General features: G+C 41.0%; 1 protein-coding gene across 7 annotated transcripts in view; it reads left to right on the top strand.

Moving 5' to 3' along the window:
* The window catches only part of LOC136834819 (guanine nucleotide-binding protein G(q) subunit alpha), a 32,931-nt gene extending 26,621 nt beyond the window's left edge, over window positions 1-6,310 (top strand). For 4 of the 7 annotated variants that reach the window (XM_067097569.1, XM_067097572.1, XM_067097568.1 and 1 more), the window contains 2 exons: window positions 507-614; window positions 3,173-6,310. In XM_067097569.1, coding sequence (XP_066953670.1) covers window positions 507-614; window positions 3,173-3,255 — 191 coding nt within the window. In that variant the 3' untranslated portion in view covers window positions 3,256-6,310. Of the gene's footprint in view, window positions 1-506; window positions 615-1,705; window positions 1,830-3,172 lie in introns of all 7 variants that reach the window. The other 3 variants (XM_067097573.1, XM_067097571.1, XM_067097574.1) reach the window with 2 other exon arrangements.
* The last annotated feature ends 7,261 nt before the right edge of the window (window positions 6,311-13,571 follow it).

Below are 13,571 nucleotides of genomic sequence, written 5' to 3'. Positions count from 1 at the left end.
CGAGATATCCAGTCTTTTGTCTTGAAATGGATGATTTAGGTTTTGTTCACTGTATGTCATAACAAAACCTTTTGGAGGAAATTTTGTAATTGTTAATACCATAATTTTGTACCGTATTTGGCTTTTGACTTCTCTGTAGAATACTTGGCTTTCATCACATGAAAGGTCTTCCTCCTATTCAGAATTATGTGGGATTAGTGTACAGTATTTAGTATTAAGCAAAGTAATAGACATCACTTGGTACAGCATAGGTACTGTTTTTCTTGTGTATGGTCCTTTTGCTAGAACTGTACAAAGTAGCGGTATAAGATCTGATTTGACTTGAACATAAATTGAGTAGAAATGTCTATTTCACTGTAAATTTCATGCTAACCTTCAAGTTCTGTTACAAGCTTTCTTTCTGGAGCTAGAAGAGGAGGCAGTATCTCCAGCTGGTTATGTATTTTGTACACCTTTGTGTTCTACCATGAACCCGAACTTCTGTTGAATGACCCCAACTATTTCAGGCCCACAGAAGGATGCTATTGCTGCGAGGGAGTTTATCCTACGGATGTTTGTAGAATTAAATCCTGATCCAGAGAAGATAATATATTCACATTTCACATGTGCGACAGGTAATGAATTGCAAGGAGTTAGTAACGCTGCCAGCATGCTCTCTGTCATGTCCTCTTCTCTTGCCTGTTGGGCATGTCCTTAAAGGGGTGGCGATGTGATGAGGTTACGTGGTATACAATTCTCCTTTTTGCCCCCCTGTGGGCTTTTTTTTTTTTTTTTAATATCTTTCAAGCTTGATTTTTTTAATTGCTTAAACTGAAAATTAATCATGCATGGTTTGAGTGTTGTGTTTTTGTGAGTTTGTGATTATTTCAAAAAGACCAGCAATTATGCACATGAACAGAAAACTTACGACAGTATGAATAGCGGTAGTAGTTGAAAAGTAAGGGGTCTTAGAATGTTGGTGACATAGCCAATCTACATGTCAATACATTTAATTTATACCAGTTATTCATAATATTCCAGTGTAACTCGTGACATTTGAAATGTTTACTGATTTAAGTCTGCCCTTACTACCAATGAGATTTTATATTACTAAAGTGGCAGAATAAATAAAAATTCCCAAACAAATTAAAAGCTGAGTGTACAGAATCTGACAGACCTAATAATTTTTACTGTATATGTGCATAAAATATGACTTTATATTATCTGATTATTAATTGAGATATTAAGGAATGCATGAACTTCCATTTTGATTTCTGTATGTTGGAAGTGTAACAGGTGTAAGTCTCTTCAAGACAGTCTGCATTTAGTTACTTCTTTGATTAATAAAATTGATTTGATCTCTGAAAATAATCACAGACGGTTATATGTTCCTTATTTGAATGATTTAACTTTTTGTTTTTTTAATTACTAACATGTTTTTCTTTTCATTTCTTTGCATGCTGGCTGTCACCTCACACTCTGCCTTCCAATTGCTTCTGCATGAATTAAAATCCTGGTTTTATTGTCAATAATTTCTTGAACTATGTCCATGAATTGATTGCTGCTGTTCCTTGGGAATAAAAAAACATTTGACTGTGCCGTTGTCTTGAAAAACGTGATTTCTGGGCATCATTCCAACTGATGTCGTGAACTTTCGCGCCTTACTTTTCTGTACACAAACTGCGTGCATGCATCTTGATTGTGGTACTCTTGATATAACCCTAAGATACTGAGAACATCAAGCTTGTGTTCTGTGCTGTAAAGGATACTATCATGCAGAACGCTCTGAAGGAATACAATCTTGCTTAAGAGAACTTTCTGTTGCATCTTCTGTCCTTCGTTTATGAAAGGTTGGAATGGTCGTCAGTTTAGCTTGTAGATTTTGTATCTCATCTTTGATACTGTAAAATAGTTTACAGACTTTGCTTGGGACCCTGTAGATTTGATCACGGCAATTTGATACATAGTATTATCATTAACTTTGTAGCCTATAGTTACGGTCACTGTACCTACTTAAGTACAGTTAGATAGTTAACAAACTATCAAACTTTGCCTTGTAGCTTGTGGATTTGGTCAGTGTAGATAAATTAATGACAGAGTGATTGCTAATCTTATGATTGTAATCCTGCAGTATTTTTGTAATTTTTTCTCGTAAAATTTGTGGATTTGGTCAGTGCAGATAAATTAATGACAGAGTGATTGCTAATCTTATGATTGTAATCCTGCAGTATTTTTGTAATTTTTTCTCGTAAAATTTGATGAATCTGGGAGTTCATTTATTAATGCTAGAAGATTTGATTTAGTGTGGCATTTCATTTTTGACATAAATTTTGTTTAACATGTAATGTAATTATTTTCAAAAAGTAGTTGATGTTTATACCAAAATGTGCTTAATCCAACTCTTTCAGTTTTCTCCTGTTTGATAGGAAAGTACAATTTTTATTGATTATTGGAGGCTTAATACTGCTGGGTTTATCATAATGTATTTTGTCACATAATTATTAGAGTAGTATTTTGCATTTATCTTGTGGAAATCTTTTGTCAAGAGTATGTTGTACTTTTGTATTTAATGCTCTTGCACTTCCTTAATACTGTAATCTTTTAGATATTTCTAGTGATTGTACAATTTTTGCCACAACATTTAATTGATCAAGTAGTGGATTTTTGTCAAGTTTTAGAAGAATGTGTTTTAGTTCAATAACCTCAGAACACCTCAAGTTGTATGACAGTAATATTGCTGTTGTGTTTCTAGTGGTTTTTTCCCTTTATGGTTACAAAATAGTTGTATATATTAAAATTTTTATATATTTAAACCACCCAAACATTTCTGAAGTCACCCCTCAGAAGCACCCCTCTTGCTTCTGATCATTGTAAACAAAATAACTTTCATTTAAAAGATTGTATGTTGGAGGGATAAGGTTAAGGGGATGACTCTTTTGATTGTGGTCTGGTTAAACTTTCTGAAAAATCTTCATGAGAATAAAGATTCTAAGTTTTGAGTCTAGCTTTGTATGGCTTTGCTGCTTCTTCTCCCTCATTTTCTTAGATTAATATTTTCATTGTTTTGATAAATTTTTCAGTGGTCTTGAAGAGTTATGTTAGTGTTTAGATATCAGGAATAGTCTTTGGTAGGTCTTATTTACTCTCATATTATTTTGATGTCCTGTTGATATGATAATCGTTTTTCTTTCAGATACTGAAAATATTAGGTTTGTCTTCGCTGCAGTCAAAGACACCATCTTGCAGCTAAATTTAAAAGAATACAACTTGGTGTAACGTAGAGCCACAACATCGCCAATTGGGAGTAGACACACGAAGAAGAGGGAGGGTACCGCAGCACCTGCCCTCCTCTGTTGTTGGGGTGCTTGCTGAGGTCATAACTTCCTCTACAAAAAAATAACAAAAACAAAAGAAAACATAAACTTATCTATGTAAATGAAGGCATTCAATTTTGTATGTAAAAGTTTCAAGTGTCCCAAATGAATGAGTTGATATGAAGGCTCTTGATATTATTCTTTTTCATACATATATTTTTTCCAAAGATTTTGTGTGAGAGCCGCAAGTTTCCCTTCCAAGTTGAACCATCCTTTTTGGGACAGCTTTTAGCTATTTGCAAAATGCCTGATTTTAGAGGATGTTTTGATGATGCCAAAGGGCCTTGAAAATTAGTTCCAGTTTTTTGTAACGTACGCAATTTCCAAATCCTCACGTGCGTACACAGTGTTTGTTAACCTAATGTCTCAATACACCCGGAAAGGGGCGGTTCCCCAAGCCACGACTGGTTCTCCTTTGGGGCTATTGCAATGCTGCCAGTAACCGCCCCTACCCATGTCCTGTGCTCATTTACCAACGCTGCCAACGAGCCGAGTGCTCCCTGGTCGTAATGGTGCTCCCAAAGCCCTGATTCACGCATGGGGATGTGCGTGCCGCTTAAGCCACACACAGCCGCTGCTACATGTGTGCAATACGGAGCTGTATTTTATGTGTAGAGAAGAACCATCATGACAAAATTTGATGATTTCTGACCCCAGCAGGAAAGTTTGCTTGCCTTACAGGTGATTGTTAGGATATTTTTTGTGTTAATAACTAACTTTGTAATATTATCTAATGTACGTTGACGTGATATGTAAATGGCCATGTGGAGTTCCCATGGTGTATAGGCCTGCAAAGTTTCTTAATGGGGTTGAGAAAGCAAAGAGAGAATGAGGTGTTAGCAGCCATATAAGATTTATTCACCTCATATGTAACGGATCTGGACTCTCTCTCAGTAAATGATGATAAAAAAGTAAATAAACTTCTACTGGAAGCAATCCAAGAAGAGCAGCCTAATTGCCGAGAGTTGTATGGCGTCCAGAGAGTGACAGTGAAGTGAGCAAGAGTAGGCAAACATCACATCGGAGCTGGAACAACGACAGAAGCAGTACTCGAGAAGACCAAGAAGCTGGAATTTATAGCAAAAAAAAAAAAAATGAATGTGTGTGTGTGTGGTTTTTATTGCCATTAATTTTGGGCCGGTCAATATTTGAGTATGCCAAGGAAATATCTGTAAGATTTGAAAAATCTCACTGTTTGAACATCAGTGCTTGTGATATGTTTGTAGCAAATATGGATTTTACATGTCTATTGTTAGCCGAAGCTATTCACCATGGTGGAAGAAGTCATGCCAGGCACCGACAATGCCCACCAAGTGACGCAGAAGGAAATTGGCGAGGTGCTAAAGACTTGGCTCTCAGATACAGTATCTACTCTTGCGTCGAAAAGTGCAATTCAAAGTTAGCCGACTCGGAGCTGAGACTTAAGACTCCTGTGGCTTAGCGAGGGTGAACCCCAGGACGGATCACGTTCTGGATCATCCCTCAGCCATTTACTGATAATCAGCTTGTACTGTATGTGAGTGTGTACAATGCATCCTGGGGCACGAGGGTGTGCCTACAAATGTGTCCATCACTGTCCTGATAGTAGTTTGAGAGGATCATGGTGAGTGGTGATTGTTGAATGATGTTGAGAGTCGAAGACGGAAGCACTAGTCAGTGTGGGCCGGTTCCAACTTGATTTGTTGACCGCTGCTCATGTTACTTGTATATATGTGTCTGTAATAATAACTTTTAGGTGTATGGAAGGAGCCAGCTGGGAAGAATTCCCCTAGTGCTCCAAGAGATAAAGGTGGCGAAAGTACGGATGCAGAGTAAATGAACTGACCATGGACAAAAAAATAATAAAAAAATTAAAAAAAATGTTCCAAAAGCTTGGCGCACCCTACCGAAAGGGCTGTGTGCTAATTCTAGTCTCTGGTGCCATCATTTTTGGGCCGATGTGACGAACAACACGGATCAGCTGCTGGTCAGGAAGACAGCCGAGCTGAAATGGCAAAGTGGCTCACGAAGAAGCTTTGCCGGCAGCGTAGACTTAGCTCAATCCCCCTGCCATGTGAAGTACGCATGAAGCGTGCACGTGGCATGTGTGCTTCAGCTTACATGTTGTCATGTTTGTTGGGCTGCTTGTATAATTAGTTGGGAGACTAGTTTATTACACACAGCCCTGGAAATGAGCCTTTACCTTCCAATCGTTTGTATACTTGTTATAATTATTATTATTATTATTCAGGTTGCAGAATATGTCAATTTGTAGTTGTACAGAACATTAAGGTATTATATTTTTTTTTTTTTTCATTATATTAATTTTATGGACTTGAAATGACGAGTTAATTAAATCATGTGTATTAAAAAAAAAAAAGACTTTGTCCCATTAAAACCCTAATGTACCAAAGTTTCAACTGAACTTTTATTTTTGAGTGGCCGACACGTAGCATGCAGATGCGAGCGGGGGAGGCGACAACGTTGACCGCCCTTTTATCGTCTTGCCCTGGTACACAGCGTTCAAGCCTGCTCCCGCCTTGCCCTTCTTGGGGCATCCCCCGGCCCTGGGGGGCATGGCGTCTCAAGGCCCCAGGGCAAGTTTGGTATGGGGGGGCCAAGGCCCCAGTCTCCCCCCTGAAGGACCCAGGCCCCCCCTTGGTCAGTTGTTTTGGGAAAGGGCAACCATTGGTGCCAATGTTTGGCTAATAATGGATGCCGCTTTATTTGCCCTGCCTCCTTGGTTGCCCAGCCACCACTCAGCGGTGCATGGCTGGGCATCTTGGACACAAGTGGACAGCAGGAGGTCTAACGTTAAAGGTCAACAAAACCCCTGCTGCTGCCTACCTATTCCCGTGTTCATTCCGCTCGTGTCTTGCATCGCTTCAACCACACCAACTCGGTACACTTGATGTAATATTATAAGCTTCTGAAAATGAGGGGATTTGTGTTTTAAAAATAAATATTTATTGAAATGATGTTTTTATTCATTTTCCTCCCGTTAGACAGATTGCTTGTTGACTGCACTCTCAAGAATTTGAGATGGTTTGGAAAAGTAATGAGAAGGGAGGTGGAGCATTTTGAAGTTTCAGCGACACTGTGATGAGTATGTAAAGTTAATGCACTTTGATTGCACACTACTACAGGTAAACAAAAAAAATAGCTTTTTGCAGTAAGTGTGGAATATAGTAAGACTTTTCAAATAAGACTTTTCAACGGGAAAAAAAAGAAAACAAAGTACAGCGAACTACTGTCTTAAATTTTAATGTATCTGTACCATCAAACCTGAGCGGGAAATAAAGCTGTCGAAGCCATTAAGAGTACTGTACTTGTCTTCACCATCCTATGTGTTCATAACACAATTAAGAGCGGAGGCTGCCAGGCGTGATCCAAAATAGGTACATGCAGTTACCATTTGACAGCAAAGTGAACTACCGACGTGAAAAATATAAATCGGTAAATTACATTATTATGAATTTGTGTACTTTTAACAACACATCCAGTGTATTTATTAGTTCATAGGACCTCCGTGAAGGATGTTTTCTTGAATGAGAGGTAACGACTAGACCAAAGTAAAAAGAGTACTTGGACAGCTGCGTGGGAAGAAACCAAATGGAACATACGAAGAGAAAAGTGGAGAAAGCATTGTGGTTGGTGTGGAAGAGACTTATTTAGATTCCTTCTTGTTGACAGCTTTAGGTCCTGGACCCTTTATAAACGGTGTACAAGAAACGAAATTGTAATTTTGAATGAAAAACCTTCCAGACTCCTAGCACCTTGTCACTGGGTAAGGGCTTTTGGAGAGTAACCACCTAGAACTGTTGCCCTTTAATAAGATCTTTAGAGATAATCAATTTTATAATTTATCTTCCTTGTGTACTTTTTAAAACTTTTTTTCTAATTTATTTTCTTATATATTTTAGATATAACCTTTAGAGCAATGAACGACTAATGAAAAGAGTATTTGTAGTTGTTGAAAGCGGAGTGTTCGCCTTGTTGCATCATCCCACCATGTCATATCTAGTGCTCAGTGACCTAAGGGTCCCAAGTCTTTTGGCTGTGTCAGTAAATTTCTTACATGTATCATCTAGCCTAGTAAGTTCATCCAAACTAATATGGCTAGGTTTTTTTTTTTTTATTTTTTTTTTACCTCATCACTTGTTTCTTCCACCCTTACATATCTGAGCCGCTCTTTGATTCATGACTCCTGTGCAGCTTTAACTGCCTGTTGATCTCTTAACACATGAAGATGAGGTTGAATGGCGAGCTTCCTCGCTCCAAAATTCAAGTAGTTTGAAGGGGTCAAGTGATGTGAAAATCAAATGCCAAGCTTAACTCCCGTTGCTTGGGCTGATCTTGATGAACTGATGACCCACAGGGCACTAGGAGCATGTAGTCTATGTGGATATAAGCCTAAGGGTTTCCTGTGAGAGAGTGGTTCAATCCAACTGTGGGTGCAGTTTCATGGTAGGCAAGGGGAAAATGCTAGGACAGTTTTTAGCAAGGCACAGTTATTGAGCACTTTAAATACTTGAGACATTGACTCAAGTGGACTACTTTGGCCCATTATTCAAGAACCAAATCGACAAAGACGGTCTTCATGTACACTGAAGCCATGCAAGTTTCTAAACTGAAAAAAGAAGAGAAAAGGTCAAGACGAGACCCAACCGTGAGCCATTTTGAATCCATTCTTGAGAAGGGAAGTTGGTCATGATTTCTGGTATTAGAAACATGGAAGGCATATTCAGTGAAACGTACGATTTATTCATCAACCAGATATCCAAAAAGAGAAGTGCCATTTCCAACAAATTAAAAACAGGCAAACAGAAGGATCAAAGAGGAAACGGGAGAGACGCGATTAGAAGAAGACAAGAAAAACTGATTTGGTTGATTGATTAATAAAAACTAGCTTAGAAAGCCAAGTGATGGTCACTTTTAGCCATTCAATGTTTTAGACAGTGGAAAGGGAGTTGAAGTGATTGGTGAGAAAGACTGAAGAAAGGAAGCAGAATGGAGGTAAAGTAAAAGGCTAAAATCAAAAGAAAGTCCATTTTCTATTTGACCACACAGAACCGAAGATGCCACCGGGTAGAACAAGTATGTCCTAAGAGAAACTAAATTAGAAAATGGAAAACAAGAAATAACCAGCTCAATCAACTTACAATTCGAAGAAAAATAGTACAAAAACTAACAGTTTGGAAGAAAAGATCTTCCAAACTGTATAATACTGTGTATATGAAGTCCTTAATATCCTGCAATCTGATGAATCTATAAAGATAACAGGAAAAAGTGAAGCAGGATACCTGCCTTCCTCCGAGGAAGCAGCCTCTGGGTCGGACCCTTCCCTTCAAGGCTGCCCTTAAGAGACTGGCGAGCCTTAGGGGCTTTTGGGCCTCATCCTTGAAGTTCTTGGGCCCTCTCCAGGCCCGCTTCCCCAGCCTGGCAGGATACCTGCCTTCCTCCGAGGAAGCAGCCTCTGGGTCGGACCCTTCCCTTCAAGGCTGCCCTTACGAGACTGGCGAGCCTTAGGGGCTTTTGGGCCTCATCCTTGAAGTTCTTGGGCCCTCCAGGCCCGCTTCCCCAGCCTGGCAGGATACCTGCCTTCCTCCGAGGAAGCAGCCTCTGGGTCGGACCCTTCCCTTCAAGGCTGCCCCTTAAGAGACTGGCGAGCCTTAGGGTCTTTTGGGCCTCATCCTTGAAGTTCTTGAGCCCCTCTCCAGGCCCGCTTCCCCAGCCTGGCAGGATACCTGCCTTCCTCCGAGGAAGCAGCCTCTGGGTCGGACCCTTCCCTTCAAGGCTGCCCTTAAGAGACTGGCGAGCCTTAGGGTCTTTTGGGCCTCATCCTTGAAGTTCTTGAGCCCTCTCCAGGCCCGCTTCCCCAGCCTGGCAGGATACCTGCCTTCCTCCGAGGAAGCAGCCTCTGGGTCGGACCCTTCCCTTCAAGGCTGCCCTTAAGAGACTGGCGAGCCTTAGGGTCTTTTGGGCCTCATCCTTGAAGTTCTTGGCCCTCTCCAGGCCCGCTTCCCCAGCCTGGCAGGATACCTGCCTTCCTCCGAGGAAGCAGCCTCTGGGTCGGACCCTTCCCTTCAAGGCTGCCCTTAAGAGACTGGCGAGCCTTAGGGGCTTTTGGGCCTCATCCTTGAAGTTCTTTGGCCCTCTCCAGGCCCGCTTCCCCAGCCTGGCAGGATACCTGCCTTCCTCCGAGGAAGCAGCCTCTGGGTCGGACCCTTCCCTTCAAGGCTGCCCTTAAGAGACTGGCGAGCCTTAGGGTCTTTTGGGCCTCATCCTTGAAGTTTTGGGCCCTCTCCAGGCCCGCTTCCCCAGCCTGGCAGGATACCTGCCTTCCTCCGAGGAAGCAGCCTCTGGGTCGGACCCTTCCTTCAAGGCTGCCCTTAAGAGACTGGCGAGCCTTAGTGTCTTTTGGGCCTCATCCTTGAAGTTCTTGGGCCCTCTCCAGGCCCGCTTCCCCAGCCTGGCAGGATACCTGCCTTCCTCCGAGGAAGCAGCCTCTGGGTCGGACCCTTCCCTTCAAGGCTGCCCTTAAGAGACTGGCGAGCCTTAGGGTCTTTTGGGCCTCATCCTTGAAGTTCTTGGGCCCTCTCCAGGCCCGCTTCCCCAGCCTGGCAGGATACCTGCCTTCCTCCGAGGAAGCAGCCTCTGGGTCGGACCCTTCCCTTCAAGGCTGCCCTTAAGAGACTGGCGAGCCTTAGGGTCTTTTGGGCCTCATCCTTGAAGTTCTTGGGCCCTCTCCAGGCCCGCTTCCCCAGCCTGGCAGGATACCTGCCTTCCTCCGAGGAAGCAGCCTCTGGGTCGGACCCTTCCCTTCAAGGCTGCCCTTAAGAGACTGGGCCTCACTCTTGTCCTTTGAGGAGGGCTTGCTTAGGCAGCTTTTGGACCCCATCCTGATTATGGCCTTCTTCTTGTCTTCTCGTCCTCTTCTGAATTTCCATTTCCATTGTTGCGGTGCAGTTTTCTTCAGGAAGTTCTGTCTTAGCTTCTTTATCGTCTCCTTTTAAACGATCTGCATTGATATCAAGGTCCCTTCACCATAGTCTTTGCTTTCTCTTACCCTGCTTTTCAAATATGGCACTTGCTGCCTCTGAAGGCTTCACGATTATTTGAAGCATCTCGGAGGTTGTTTCTGGAGACTTTGTAGTTCGGCACATGCGCGAATTGTCTTGAAGCCTTCGAAATCCCCAGAAGCCTCTGGAATTCCCAGATTCCCTAACGTCACCCCGGGAGGAAAGAAAGATCTGTATCCACTTGGAAATTATTATTATAAATGTATAATATATATATTTTACATATATAACCTTTTATATATATAACGTATATATATTGTATATATAAAAGGTTATATATGTAAAATGTTATTTTAAGTTTGTCTTAGTGACTCGTTCTATAAGAAAATTAAATTATAATAATGTTACACATGAACAATGAAATGGGCAAAAGAAGGACAGAAAAAGACAATATGTAATTCCTGATTTATTACCACTATATTAATAAAGTAAATTCTCCTTACAAAAAATCATCACATTAAAAACTAATTTCCATCTTTCAGATTATTAACCGTGTCTGAGTGCTAAATGCACATTTTTGCCTTTAAAAAGTTTCCTCTTTGCATCATCTGCGATCTTAGTTTTACCGTGAACTCGGGAAATCACAAGCCAAGAAAGATGTTAATTGCTTTGTCTCCTAAAAAAAGAAATAAAAAAACTGTTTTTCTTCCGAATTCCTACTCTCCAAACCAATGAAGGTGTTTCCCATGCTGCGACGTCGTCGTCCTCTGAAAAGTTGTTCTAATACAGGGCCGGTTGCTCCAGGCAAGTCCAACTCCTCTTCTGTTTACGTCCATAAACCATCTGAGTTCTGTAATAACTGCCATTTCCAGTGTCTAAGTAAGCTTGGCGTTCGCCGAAATCCAAAATACAGTTGTGTCTTCTGTAGAAATCGTTTCCGAGAACCACATCATCGAAGACAAGAGGCATCACTCGCACACGAGTCTTGTGAGCTGGGGTACTGCCTGTGTTGGTGAGCTGGCAACTCACTTGTAAGCATAACCGTTGTTTAGGTGAATATGTGCCGTGTGGTTTTATAATGTCTTGGACTCTTGTGTCCATGAGAATACCACCAAAGCACCCTGTATCGAGCAGTACATTAACGAATTGCCTTGCACTGTCCCCCTCCAAGACACCGTGCATTGTGTACTCGGCATATCCTTCGGGAGTTTGTTTTTCACGTCTTTTTCTGCCAAAGTACAGCGTTGTTTCATCAGATTGACAGCTGTAGGTCTGAACACACTGGTATTCGTCGAAGATCGAGGCACCAATGACAACGGGTTCGTCGAACTCTTCAACAACAGTGAAATCCACCATGACGGCTCTTCCGTTGTACATCTCCACTCTCTCCTTTGGGAGAGACCAAGCTCTGGTGTGACTGCTGTGATCTACGTAATGCACGGTGTGTGGTCGTGGATCAAGGAGGTATTTAGACAGTCCGAGTTTAACTGCAGTTTTCAGGTTCATCGCCGACTTCGTCGTACCTGAATCGAACAAGACTTCCAGGTGATGGTTGCAAATTTTCACTGTGGACATCATGTTGCGGTCGAGTTTGATGGACTTCATCTGACTCAGGTCTGGAGGAGAACTTGCCGTGGGCTCTGGAAAGAAGCTAAAGTTTACAGTGACCAGATCTGGAGGATGAATTTCTCTGCCAGTGGAGTTATCCTCTTCCAGAGGAGGATGACCAAACGCCAGGGATGTTAAGGAGCCGCAAAGGATGAAAAAAGAACAGGTGAATTCGCGTCCTTTCATGACTTCTTCGTCCACGATGAGGGAATGAAGTAAAATGTAGATCATTTCAACCACAGCGAGGGAACCTAGGCAGCTTAATGAAGATTTGACGTCTGGGTGAATCATCATCGTTTGTAAAGTCTCCAAGTGTAAATTCTTTTCCTCGGAAGTTAACCTTTTCTTGGATTCCATTGTGAGTCTTCTGAGCCTGAAAGATCCTTTTATGAAGAGTCACGAGACAGAGTGATCAAATTTGCACCGGAAATCTCAAAAATAGAATTTTGCTCATAAAAGATTTGCGATATTTTATGTAGCAAAAAAAATTAATACTGTTTGATACCATTAGTCCTAGAGATGCTTAGCTCTGACTTTTTAGCCTTTTACTTTACCTCCATTCCCGCTTCCTTCCTTCCATCTTGCTGTCGAGTCTCTATGGCTGTTACTTCGTAGTGCAGCTGTGGGGTTTACCCTTTATTTCTTTATCTTTATAGCCTAAATGTCATGATTCATGCATTCATTAACTCGTTCGTTAATACATTCATTCGCCTAAATTAGGATTACACATGCACTCAACTAATGTATAGCACCATGATTGGTTACAAGTATGAAATACGTCTGCTTTAGCTGTTATATTGAATTGACCGTATATTTTTTTATAAACTTTTGAGAGTTTATCACCGTAGGTTTTTATCATACTCTGTTTGTATCCTTGCAAAGGAAATTCTTCGTTTATCACGTAATTTCGTGACTTTGTTTTAAATTAGTGGCTGCTTCATTTGATTAATTTTTTTCATTGAGTGCTAGTTCTTTTGGATGTATATTGCTGTTTCAGCCTCATGCTGTGTGTTTCTGTTTAAAAAGTACATCATCAATAATATATATAAAAGCTATGATATATTTCATTTGTACATACTGTACATCACATTTTGTTCGAGTGTTGTGTTACGCTCATTTGTTAAAAGGAACAAGTTGTTTTATTCTCGAATTTTCAAAGCATTTATCAGTTATTATTGTTAAGCCTCTTCCAAGCTCTCACGAGAAATATTTGCACAGAGGTCCAGTTCAAGTTTAACTTTGAAATAAATATAACAGCTAATAATCGAATGCAGATACTGTGAATTAAGATTAAAGCATTTGAGTCCTTTATTAACAAGATTAGACTCTTAGAAAATAAACGAATCAATAAAAGACTCTATCTAAACCATCGCATGGTGCACCACGACAAAAGTTGGTAATTTTTTAGTAAAAAATTCTACTAAGAGTAAAAGGAAAATGTGACAAATTGTGATTTACCAGAGAGTAACACTGCATTAATTGGCATTATATGGCACCCCTCCTGTGTACGTTACAAACTTTAGCACTTCGTGTATGGGTCATTGTGAGCTTACGTACATATTCAAACTCCTTGGTATGCACTGGGTTACCTTTTTTTTTTTACCCTTTA

This window comes from Macrobrachium rosenbergii, chromosome 54, assembly GCF_040412425.1.
Source record: "Macrobrachium rosenbergii isolate ZJJX-2024 chromosome 54, ASM4041242v1, whole genome shotgun sequence".
Lineage (NCBI taxonomy): Eukaryota > Metazoa > Arthropoda > Malacostraca > Decapoda > Palaemonidae > Macrobrachium > Macrobrachium rosenbergii.
Note: the sequence above shows the minus strand (reverse complement) of the source record. Positions and strands in the feature narration are given on the sequence as shown.